General features: G+C 37.0%; 1 protein-coding gene across 1 annotated transcript in view; it reads left to right on the top strand.

Annotated features, from left to right (window-relative positions):
* The window catches only part of dpy19l3 (dpy-19 like C-mannosyltransferase 3), a 72,905-nt gene that overhangs the window by 2,451 nt on the left and 57,225 nt on the right, over positions 1 to 13,229 (top strand). Inside the window, 3 exon segments of the mRNA XM_046840638.1 lie at positions 1,387 to 1,508; positions 1,656 to 1,783; positions 11,906 to 11,996. Of these exon segments, the coding sequence (XP_046696594.1) occupies positions 1,403 to 1,508; positions 1,656 to 1,783; positions 11,906 to 11,996 (325 nt within the window). The 5' untranslated portion in view covers positions 1,387 to 1,402.

Raw genomic sequence — 13,229 nt, 5'->3', positions numbered from 1 at the left:
GTAACAAAAAAATCGCTATGTTTTGACTCACCTTTTTGATAGTTTCTTTTTCAAGGGGAATCTGTAATGTAATCTGTATTGTAAACTCAACAAAAATTGTGAATTACTTGTCATAAATATTTTATTTACTACATTAAAATTAATAATACAATAATAAAATCCTTTTTTTAAACATTTTTATGTAATTTATCAATACAAACTTTCGAGCCACTCGCAGCTTCACGTGAACTGTCTGATTTTTTCGTGAGTTAGTCTCAGTCCGGTTCCAAATAAAATGTCGCCAGCTATCGAGGTCGGAGGTATCGAGGTTCCACTGTACTAACTATTCACTGGCTTCCAGTTATAACGTGTCTCAATGTGTATTTGTTCCATGTTAACATGCTTGTAATGTTTATGCTTTTTATAAGCAGTTTATATGGTGCTATGTGTTCTTTGGTATTGATTTAATTGATTTGTACAATTTAATAGAACTGCTGTATGCAACTGCGTTGGCTTTGTTCTGGTCTGGGCAGATTATATTGTTCTTTAAAGTTAAGCATTTTGGAGATACATATCAGTCTATGATGCACAAAACCATGGTTAATATTACCAATAAGGATATAATAGATATAATATAAAATAGGTGTCTTATGAAGATATGAAGGCTGTGTTTACTCTGGCTGTGTCACTGTGTTGTTTCAATGTTGAACAAAATCAAGTTCAGAGTGCAAAATATATCAGCGAATTAGATTAGAAAAGATCTATACCTAAAACAAACTCAGCAATTTAGCACAATATTGATCTAATATTGTGTTAAATGGGGCAAGTGGTAGCTCAGTGGTTAACACTGGATTATTGTTTGGAAAGTCAGGGGTTCAAGCCCCAGAATTGCCAAGCTGCTACCATTGGGCCCTTGAGCAAGGCCCCCAATGCTCTGTGCTCCAGGGGCGGTCTATCATAGTTGATCCTCTACTCTGACTGCAGCTTGCTAACATCACACTTTCACTGTGCTGTAATGTGCATGTAACAAATCTCGCTTCTCTGTTGGTTTAAAGCATCCCTACTAATTATTTTATTGTAATTAGAATTAATGGAAGTAAAAGCCTTTTATTAATGTATTAAGTCGTTTGGTTTAAATGAGGTGTTTGGAAACTCGAAAACATAAAGAGTACATAGCAATATAAGGGGCATATGATTTTCTGTCTTTATACAGTCATTATATTGTCTGTAAATGTAAATGTCTTGGTGTTTCATGTTTGATGGACCTGCATAAACTGTGATTAAAGGAAAAGCATTGGGGAAAAAAAGGCCAAACAAATAAAAGCATGCAAATGTTTGGTGTCGTTTTGTTTTGTATGAATCCTCAGGTCTGTTTTTATAAAGCCTCTGTCTCTGTGTGTGTTTCAGGGTCTTGTGATTAAACATGACTGCATTAAGGCAGAGGAAGAGTAAAGTGAAGGAAGTGGGTCCAGAACTTCAGGGTCAGCGGTGCGAACATGCAGCCGGCCACTTGCATAAAAAGACTTTTGGTCAGTACCATTTTTCAAAATTTTCATTCAGCATATTAGCAAAATAGACCATAAAGCTTAGATCTGTGAGGGATTTGAAAGAGAGGTGTCTAAGCATTTAGTGCTGCTGGGTGCCATATCATGGTGTAATTTTATTTATGTTTTCAGAAGGGACATCATGGTGGACGGTGCTGTGTGTTGTCTTCGGTTCTGTAATAGGAGTTAGTCTGGGCCTGCTGTGTTGCATCTACATGGCTACACTTCATGAAAATGACCTCTGGTTCTCCAATATAAAGGTGAGCTTTCAGTAGAATGTGTCCATTCGGCTGTAATGTAAAGCAGTAGAGAGAATGGTCATTGTTGGTCATGGAAAATCTTTTTCCAGAAGCTTTTTATATGCAGGTTATATTGCAGTTTGTGTGTATTATTTAACTCCTGATTGTAAAAGAATTTTCCTGACCTTTCTTTATATACAGTTCTATAACAGTAAAATAAGAAAGAAAGTAACATGTAAAGAAAGTAAAAAAGTTGCATTTAATGCTGATCAGGTCATGAGGAAATGTGTCTATCTATCTATCTATCTATCTATCTATCTATCTATCTATCTATCTGTCTGTCTGTCTGTCTGTCTGTCTGTCTGTCTGTCTGTCTGTCTGTCTGTCTGTCTGTCTGTCTGTCTGTCTCTGTCTGTCTGTCTGTCCGTCCGTCCGTCCGTCCGTCCGTCTATCTATCTATCTATCTATCTATCTATCTATCTATCTATCTATCTATCTATCTATCTATCTTCATATAAGACGCATTCACTTTTGCCGTTAAAAGCCACTGTACAAGAGGTCACTTGGACCACAGTGACACAACTCAAGACTGTAAAGCTTTGCCCTCAGCAAGTCTTAAGATCTATCTGTCTGTCTGTCTGTCTGTCTGTCTGTCTGTCTGTCTGTCTATCTATCTATCTATCTATCTATCTATCTATCTATCTATCTATCTATCTATCTATCTATCTATCTATCTATCTATCTTTTATTTGTGTTCGATCTGAAAAAGTAGACAGAGAGATGACAGTGTATGCTCTCTGCTGTCTCTGTCTTTGTTTTCTTTATTTCACCAAAGCATGGTGTTTTGTTGTTATGAGTGCATACAAATAGAAGTAAACCCTTTACAGATTCGAATGATGTATTGCTCTTAAATGTTTGACTATAAAAGACAGTGTAAATTAAGTTTGTTTCAACGTTATGAGGAACAATTAGCATAAAACGCGCCGATGCGTTTGTCGCCCCCCAGAGGGGTAATTGCCGGATGTGTGAATCATGGCGGATTTTTGTGCTGATTTGAGACTTGGTGCATCAATAACAAATGTTCTCTGATTAAAAATTCTTTTCGAATAAGGTTTATTATTATTTTTAATATCTGAGTACAGATATAGATCTGAGTATGCTTCTTTATTATGTATTTATTTATATATTTAATAAAATATATACACATACATTTTTTATTTTAGTTTTTTTGCAATCAATAGGGTTTTTTCTAATATAGATTTAGTTCCCCTATAATGTCAAAGAAAATTCTGGAAAAGTCTATACTTTTTTTATTAAAAAACCTGAACTATCAAATGTACATAAATATTCAGACCCTTTGCAATAACACATGAAAATTAGCTCGAGTGCCTCCCAAGTCTCTTGATTGTTGCTGAGATGCTTCTACAACTTGATTAGAGTCCACTTGTAGAAAAGTTTATTGATTTGGACATGATTTGGAAAGGCACACATTTCTCTATAGAAGGACTTACAGATGACAAAGCATTCAGAGCAAAAACCAAGCCATGAGGTCAAACAAACTGCCTGCTGAGCTCAGAGATTCCATTTCGAGTTGCATTAATTTCCCGCTGTGTAAAATTCTTCTCCAGCACACCCTAAAAAACCTATATGGGGTTAAAAACTGTGTAGTTCACTTCTACTGTTGCTTTACCGTTTGATTTCACCAAGTTTTTAAGTGATCTCAGATCAAGATTTTTTTTACCTAATTTTTCCCCTGAAGATAATGATTCACAACTCTTCTTCCAGGTTGTGTTGGCCAGTTTCTAACCCAATTTCAGTAGTTTCAACAAACTCCTTAGTTGTTTTTTTTTGCTTGGTGCAGGCCAATAATTTGATCCTTTTTCAATCAAAGTAACAGTTTTTCCACAACCACAGGATGTCTCATCTGTCATGGTTGTTTAAGAAATGAGAAGTTACTCTATATACTTCTCTGTCTGTCTGTCTGTCTGTCTGTCTGTCTGTCTGTCTGTCTGTCTGTCTGTCTGTCTGTCTGTCTGTCTGTCTATCCATCCATTCATCCATTTAGATGGATGAAAAACCAATCACATAGTCATATTTTTACATCTTCTACCAAAGATTGTACAGAGTTGAAAACTGACATGTACAGCTAGAAACTAGAAGTAAAGCTCTAACTGTATAAAGTATGGTCAGCCCCTAAAGTAAAAAGGGAGAAAAACTGATCAAGGATTCCAACCGATGGTGGTTCAGGAGCCTTAAGGAAATCTTAACAGCTGGCAGCACTTTGCAGAAGGAATTCAGTTGTATACATCTCACATTTTAGTTTTTGCTTTATTTTTGCATTCACCGTGCTCAAGAAAAAAAAACTGAACGAGATCACTGGAGCTGAGCTTCTCTGTAGAGATATGATAGGACCAGAGTCTGTTTGGATGCTGACCTTTGGTGAGTGTACAGAACAGGAGATTTGGAGACTGAGCACTTTTCTGTAGAGACTCTGTGATGGTGCTTAGAGACTGCGCACTGTTCTGTAAATTCGAATGCGAGAGCGTCTGGGATTGTGTGCCCTTTTGCAGCGAAACTATTAGAGAGCATTGAACTGTGTGCACTGTTCTGCAGAGACACTGTAATAGAGCCATGGAGACTGTTTGTTTTTCTTAAAGGCTCCTGTGAGTGAAAAGTGTGTGTTAAAAAATTCATTGTGTTGACTCATTATTAACACATTAACGACCCTAGTTAATTAATAAAAGATGAATAAATGAAAAGTCTGCTCTGCCGCCACAGAGGCAGCACTCACTGACCTGGTAAGGTTAAATATTCATTCATTAAATATGAATACATTATCAGCAAAGCTACCAGAGTCCCTTTTTTGTTTACTGAAGAATTGTCAAGAGTTTGTTAGTTTGTTAATATTCTTTGATTAATATGCATCTATTCATTAGGGGGGACATTTGACAAGCAAAACTTGGCAAATGTGCTTGCAGTTTTTCATTTGAATATATATTGTGATAAGTAATTAAGTCAGCCAGAGCTTATAGTCTAGAAAAAAAACAAGAATTTCAGTCATTTCAGATGTAAGGAAAGTATAAAGGGCATAATAATACCAACTATGTGGGCAAGAAATGCTGGTTGGCAGTGCCAGGTGCAAATTTTAACTGAATGTTGATTTTGCAGTAATGAGTAATTAAAAGTTTTTTTGACAAAAACCTTGAGTGTGGTTTATAGTTTGAGTTTAGGGCAAGGGAGCATTCAGGTGGTGTCAGCTAAAGTCAGAGAATTTAAAACTCATGTATCAATCTAGATTTATACGCTAATTGACATATCTTGCATTTTATTAAATAGAAGGCTGGATTGCGGCATGTTTTTAACTAAAACTTGCATCATAAAATAAGACTGATTCTGATACTGAGCCTTGATAATTTTTATGAGTTTGTGAACAACCGACCATAAGATTTGTATATGCTTTTTAAACATCCCATTCCACATTTAATATTCATTTAGTGTTATCTTAACCTCCACTCTTTCAGGGAGATGTTCCAGTAGATGTTCCACTTGGTGTGTGATTGTGGTGGCTTGTGCTCATTTCAGCTACAAGAGTGTCAGTAAAGTAGCGTATTGATGTAGGCGAGCGAAGGAAGCCTGGAGTGCTGTCAGTATTCCTGTTCATCCCAAAGGTGTTCAATAAACCACTTAGGATCTTCCACTTCCAACTCTGACATGGATCTCACTTTGTGCACAGGTGCATTGTCATGCTGGAACAGGTTTGGGTCTCCTAGTTTAAGTGAATTTTCCAGAGACATTTGTGCCTTCAAGTTTGTGGTAACAGTTTGGAAAGAATCACACACTGATTAAAAAGTCTGTGAATACAGAAAGTGTGTTAACAAAACACTGACTCTATACATTTTAACTCTGAGAAAAAAAACATTTTACCCAGCATTCTTTCATGGTTGCTCTTTAGATATTTGTAGTTTAACCTTCAGGCATGTTTCTACTATCACTGTTTTGCATGTTTTTGCATTTTGCAACTCAGTAGCAAACAGAAATACTCTCAGCCTCGTACTTTTTTCCCTTGAACTTTCCACCACTTTCAGACAAGATAAAGAAAGAGACTTGTAGCAGAAAAGATGGACGAGATTGTTTCGATATTTCCGGCAAAGCTCTAGCCGAGCACAGATTGTAAGCGCTAACATTCCTCAGGAAATTAACTGACCTTTTTTTCACAATATAGAATTCACTGCATAATACCGAACTGAGATCTTCACACCCAGAGTGCAACTGATATAAGTTGCTGTGTAAATTGATCGATTACAAAAACAAAATATTTACTTACACTTTCGAATGCGGTGAAGGAAAATGCAGGGGTTTTATGTTACAGCCTTCATTTATATACTAGTACAGATAAAGTCTAGAGGCTGGCAATACAGCATATGAGCAATTGATTATATCAACATAGAAACTGGTAATACAGCATATGAAGCTGACCGATTGATGCCGAAATCGAATAAATTTACAACTGAATATGATTGAATAATAGATTATCTGTACCCCCCGGCCATTATTTTGCTTTCAATTCTTTTTTATTTAAATTAATGTTTTGTGTTTACTCTAAAATTATTACCATAACAAACTGCAAACTAAAATTGTCAAAAAGGGTTTTTGTTGTTGTTGATTTTATTTATTCATTCATTATAAATTAATGGTCAATTATTTCTTTGATAACAGAATCAGAATTTGATACACAAATGTATTGGGACCTCTACTAAAACAGTACGACAATGTATTTACTGTAACAGTAGATTTACAGCAGTAAACGCTGTAACACAGAGATATTGCGTGTATAGTATCTGCTGCAATAAAAATATTACTTTTATGCAACACATTTGCTGTACCGTTGTATTAGATTTATAATAGATGTATATTATGTATTTATAACTTACAAAACCTGGCAGTGACCTGATGCATACATCCAATGACTGTAAGCGTTGTTTAGAGAGCAAACAGTCAGCTTGAGTGTTATCTATCATAGGACGGCCGGCCCAGTCATTGCATATATCCAACTAGCAAAGAACACCTTTGGTTTTACAAAGTATTGCAGGGAAATGTTTAGAGAAACGAACTGTACCAATGCCAAAAAAAAGCTGTTAATCATGATAATAGAGGGTTTTATTTATTTATTTTTTTTGGTTTGGTCAAAGTTGAAGTTGTTGCATATTAAAAAGGAACATGCATGTTTCTCTCAAAAGTTATTTAAATTATTAAATTATTAAAAATGACATTTTTTAATGTCATTTTTAATGTCACCACTGTATGAGGTATTACAATGATTTGAATGTGTTTCTGTTTATCAGTATAAAACAAATCAAAAATCTTTTTTACAATGCAAAGCTTTCCTAATGGCTTCTATTAATCCAAATTGTAGTAGGCATATGCTCATCACTGTTATGAGGGGATCCTTGGAAAATCTTCTCCCCCTGCAAAGAGGTCCCTGGCCCCAAATAGTTTGAGAACCCCTTCTTTAAGGTAAAATCTTAACAGTCTGGAGTGTTGCCATTTTTTTTACAATGACCATTACCTGTAGAAATATAAATGTAATGAACGTTGTTATATATGGCATTGTCATATTGTCATATTGCTCAAGCAGAACATAAATAGTTTTTCCTCTTTGCTGGTATTGAACTTAGACATTAAAGAACCAATGTTAATGGAAAAAGCAGCTCAGGGTTTATAAATGTTTGAGGAACAGGTTTATTTGGTCCTGTTCTCTGAGCTGTTAATATTAAACACATGCTTATGCTTCCTTCTGGAAAAGTGTGATTTATTCCCAAAATGTGGTGAATGAATGTTTTGCTTTCCCAGATCATATTCATAGATTAACAGAAGGGCAGGGGATTATATAGTAGCTTCCTAAACTGGAACAGAAGACTGGAGAAGAGCCAAGCTGTTGTCATGTTCAGAAAGACGTTCTTTTGGTCAGGGTTCTCTCAGAAACTATAAGAAAGGTCTGAACACGAGGCCTCAGATCTTATGATGGTTGAAACAGTTGCTTATTTTGGCACTGTGCTTTCTTCTCATATCCTCCTGGCAGATGCTGCATTTTGCTCAGGAAAAAAAAAGTGTGTCAGTTGAGAACCATGTGCAAGACAGGGCAGTTGTAATTGGGCCATGAGACGTGTTCTGCATTCCCGTCTCTGACACTGCACAGATGTGCGCGTTCATTAGAAATACAGATTGGCTCGTCTTTCACTTTGGCAGACCGAATGTAACAAAAGTCATATTATATTGGATGTGTTATACAGTGGAGCTGTACCTTCTGAGAACTACACTGCAATGCCACATAACATGAATATACTCTATAGCAAGTATTACGAGAGACAATGTCTTTTTCGTGTGTCCAGTATACAAAACAAGTATTACCAATGTATAATACAGTGGTTTGAAATTGTTTCAATACATTATTTAGACAACATTTTGTGGACACCTGACTATAAGATTTGTATATGTTTTTTTTTAAAAATCACATTTATTTCCCCATTTGCTATTATATAACCTCCACACTTCTGGGAAGATTTCCACTAGATTTCGAAGTGTACTTTTAAAGATTTCTGCTCATTCATCCACCAGGCTGTAAAATTAGGTACTGCTGTAGGTGAACTGAGGAGGCCTGGGGTGCAGTCAGCGTTCCAATTTATCCCAAAGGTGTGCAATAGGGTTAAGGTCAGAGCTCTATAGCAGAAGATCTTCAACTCCAACCCATGTAAATCCTATCTTCAAGGAGCTGGCTTTGTGCACAGTTCACAATTCTATTTTATTACATTAAAAATTCTGTTTTATTATTCCCTTTTAATTCTATTTTGTTACAATGTCAATTCCATTTTATTTCACTACAATTCTATGCAAAAAAATAAAATCCTTCTTTTGTTCTATTTTTTATTTCAATTTTAATTTTCTTTTCTTTTTTAATTTTTTAATTGATTTTTTTTTTTTATGGAGATTAGACTTAAAAAACAATTCACTGCATGCTGTACAGTGTGTGGTTATGTATATTACAAATTATTGTGAATCCCCTCAGTTAATCAAATAATATTTTTACTTGTTGCCATATTTTACTATGATTACAAAACACTTTAGCAACAAAACTAGACAAATTCCAAAAAAATAAATTTTTCACAGATACTCCTTTTAATTGCACCTTACCATTATCTCATTTATACAACTGAGCAGTTGAGGGTTAAGGGCCTTGCTCAAGTGCCCAGCAGTTTCAGCTTGTTGGTGCTGGGATTTGAACTCACAACCTTTAGATCCTCATCGACCTTCACCACTGAGCGTCCACCTTCCTCTAGGTGGCAGTATTGCAAAATAAGACCATGACTACACAGGGAATTCATGTTCTTTACTAGTTAGTCTGTTTTAGACACTAGCTAACAAGCTCACGGCACATTTATTATAATATGCTAGTTACAACTTTTGCCCTGTGAGCTAGCTAATTAATTTATAATTTGTTCACTATATTTGTATAACCTTTTCTTACGAAGAGATCGCTACCATGACTTTTAGATGGAACCCGTGTCAGGATTTCTCATATGTTATCAAAAGTTTTCTTGAAATATAAGATTCATGCAAGAAAAGTTGTATTGGTTTTTGAAAAATGATGGCCTAACCTTTCTTGGTGGTGCATTATAAGCCTTGGTTCATACAGTCATACAGTTTTTTTTTCTCTGCCTGGTAAATGCAGTAGATCTAGCATGTTCTGGTCCACTCATAAAAAGGTCGCGTTAGAGTTTAAATCATGTCTGGCCGCGACTGTAATGGAAAGAACAAGAGTGATGCAACGTGTAGAGTGTAGTATTTTAAGGCTTGCGCTATGACTCATTCTCCGCTGTCATCTGTTCTCTCGCTCGATAAACGTGGGAGCCGCTTCACTTTGCTTTGAAGGAAGAAATGACCGGAGCTTTTATTCCCAGCATGCTCCCTTGTTTTTTTTCCCCCTGCGGTTAAACGCCTCCTAGAGCGAGCCGGGGCTCATGGGAGTATGAGCGCTTAATTTGCAGTGAAAATTTGCAATGCTGGAAATACATTTCCTCCTCTGGCTTTGAGAGAGAGGACTGAGGAAGCTCATCAAAGGTGCAAACAGCTGCACATGGTCTTGTTGATTTAGAGTGTTCGGTCAAGGTACATGCACAAGTCTGGGTTATAAGTCAGGCAAAGTTTGTTTGGGTTAAACTAAGGGTACTGTAACGTGTACTGGGTATCTGGGTAACCTATGAACCCAGGTGTTTTCCTTGCTGTATCGTGGCCATATGTTGTTATTCAGGCGTCGTGTTTAAATAGACAGATGTCAGCTTGGTGTCTCCTCTGGGAAACGCACGTGTGAGACATGAAGCAGCTGCAGCCAGGACTCTTTTGAATTCACATTGTGTGAAGTCTTGTCTGTGACAGTTATAGCACCTTGTGGATGCCATTTCAGACCGGTAAAGAAGTTTTTTGATCGTTTCAAAAAGACGGACAAATGCTTTTAACATTTTCCAAGCGACGTTCCAAGTCCACGACTTTCTTTTTCCATTTTTTTTTTTCTTCCAAACGCCGAAAGGTCACCATTTGTGCCGCTCAATACCTTCATTCCTATCTCAGCTGTCTTGTCCGGTCGTGGAACGGTCAGTTCTTTTCTTACGCCTTAAAAAGCCTCCACAGATTTTTTTTTCGCCGAGATAGCTCATAAAATATCTTGTAAAATTGTGGAACTTGTTATTTTTTTTTTTTTTTTTTTTTTATGAGTAATGAGGTAATAGCAGTGTTTGAGAAAGCTCCTCCTTCAAGATTCAGAAAGCACCCGCTGGATTTGTTCACTGCATTATTGTTCAGTGGAGGACCCAAAAAAAAATATCTCAGAAAGGCAGAGAAAGCTGCAATGAAAGCAAGACGCAGAGGCAAGAGCGTGCAAGAGAACGTTCTGGACAGCATCGATTTGGATAGCTCTGGGGCAAACGAGCACAAAGAGGTCTCAAAGCAGTGGGTGGACATAAGTTGTTCTTCATGGGGAAGACTTAATGACTTGAGCTGTTGGCAGACTCTTGGCATGGTGGCGGGGCTCACATTGGCAGGGGTGATTGGACTCTTCCATGCTTGGTATGTTTACTCCATCCATGAAAACCTGCTCTGGTTTTCACAGCTGGAGGTAAGAAGGATCTTTTGGTCTGTGTCTCATATTAATCATGTAACCGGTGATGGAATGTACATCTCCAATTTATTATGTCAAATTGTGTGTAGAATAAAAAAGAGAAAAGATTTCGAGTTATTTATTCATAGTCTGGTAGGTCTAATAGTGTGCTGCATCGAATTCGCTTTTTAAAAGACAATGTTTCTTGAAACACACACAAGCAATATTGAAAGTTGAAAGCAGCTTTGGTGCAGACTTCATAATGAGTTCTTCTGTCAGAAATTTGCGTTTGTTATATTTGTATTGTTTTCTGAAGTGGATTAACAATAAGTTTTACCTGGGTTTTTGAAAAGACACTTTTTTTTATATTTCATTACCTCAAATAAAACTGACAAAACTATGCCAAATCTGGAGGAAAGGTTGGGTCCACAAAAGCAGGGCTTGTGATGCTCTTTATGAAGTGTTCCTTTTTTGGAAAATGATTTCATAACGTTTTGCATATGTTTGTCCATTTCTTCATTCATCCCCAGTTCATTCTTCTCAGAGTTGTAGCAGAGCCTGTCACAGGAACACTGTGGAAGTAGAAGAAAACCTCTAGAACTTCTATGTCAAACAAAATATCCTGTTAGAACAAATCAAAACTCGGATGGAGTAGAGCCCCGTCTATGCTGTATTCCCTTGTATTCCCTTATTCCCTGTATTCCTTAACTACATTCTATATAAGGGAATACAGTATAGAATTTGACATAGAAGTTCTAGAGGTTTTCTTCTACTTCATACCGGGTAAATCTTTACTAAAAACAAGGCATTGTTATAAGAGCTGACTTAACAAGCCATAGTTATAGCACCTGTTTGACTTGTTATTGTAACTCCATTAAACCAACATCTGTCTAAATATAATGTACCGTATTTGTTACATAATCAGAAGACACCTTATGTGTTAGCTTTTATTTCAATCCCTCTGCTCACTTGTCAAATTTTGGATTTCTTGGCAGGAAGTAGAGCGTGAAATCTCCTTTCGGACCGAATGCGGCCTCTACTACTCATACTACAAGCAGATGCTCAGCGCCAAGTCTATACAGGAAGGTATGGAGATTTATTCAGTTTTGAACCCTGCTGTCCAAATGGCCTGAAGGCTCTGATGTTCTTTCACTGATATCTGAAAACATTGCCATGTTCATCCAAAGACACTCTCATTCAAAGTGATTTTACAAGTGGGTGAGTTATAGAATCCGGTCTAAAAGTATATAGCATTGAAACGGAGCAGACAGAAATGCAAATGTTGCCGAGATACAAGTTTAAGCTTCATATTAAATGCAGTGGACCACATGGTCTTAAATGTTCCAACTCTGTTTAAGAGAACATCAGATTCGTGTCAGAAATTACAAAGGATATGTGCTGCCTCCAGAATTCTTGGCACCTGTCATAGACATTATGGTATTAAATAATTTTATATAGCACGAGGTGGAATCTATATATTTTGAGACACACCATCACTATCAAAATAGTCCCCTCGCACAGCAACACAGCGCTCCCAGCGTTCCTGCACCTTCTCGAATGTGTCCTGGAAGTCTTCATTTCAAAGCACCTTCTGCGATCCGCTCTGGATCTCCACAATGGTGTCAATACGGCGACCTTTAGCCGGATCTTCATCTTCAGGAAAAGGGAGAAGTCCGCAGGAGCCAAAACGGGCGAGTAGGGTGGGTGCGGATGCGAGATCATATCATACGGAACGTTTGCCGACGTTTATTATGCACAAGTTGCCGAATGGTTTCGCAATTTTTGGGGGTTGAGCTCGTTAAAGGTCTTCCGCGTGTGTTGCTCGAAAAACCTCAAACGACTCGTTGCAGCATCGCTGTATGTCAAACGTATGTCATGTCAATTGTCTTTGTAGCAGAGTTGCTCTGTTTCAGTAGACTGACATGCCCCATTCCTGTTTGTTCTACAATCAACATTTAACTACCATAATAAGATATTAAAAACTTTACTAAAATACATTGTTAGAGTTAATCGTGTAGCATTATGGTTAAACGACACCATTTCAGACCAAATTCATTTGCTAATTTTCAACGTGTGTGTTTGCCAACATGGGATTGTGTATAGGGAAAAGCAGCATTGTGAATACGGATGGTGGGTCATTAGGTTTTGTGCCTGGAGCTTGGCAAAGTGCAAAATACCAGTGCAATTTCAGACTTAGTTTACATTTTCATTTACAGAATTTGGCAGACGCTCTTATCCATAGCGACTTTTTATACAATTCATACAAGTGAGTTTCTTACTTCCAGATCAATACAGAATTGATCAAAGTAGAACATCAAT

Source organism: Silurus meridionalis, chromosome 26 (genome assembly GCF_014805685.1).
Source record: "Silurus meridionalis isolate SWU-2019-XX chromosome 26, ASM1480568v1, whole genome shotgun sequence".
Taxonomy (NCBI): Eukaryota; Metazoa; Chordata; class Actinopteri; order Siluriformes; family Siluridae; genus Silurus; species Silurus meridionalis.
The sequence above is the reverse complement of the archived record's forward strand: the minus strand, read 5'-3'. Positions and strand labels throughout refer to the sequence as shown.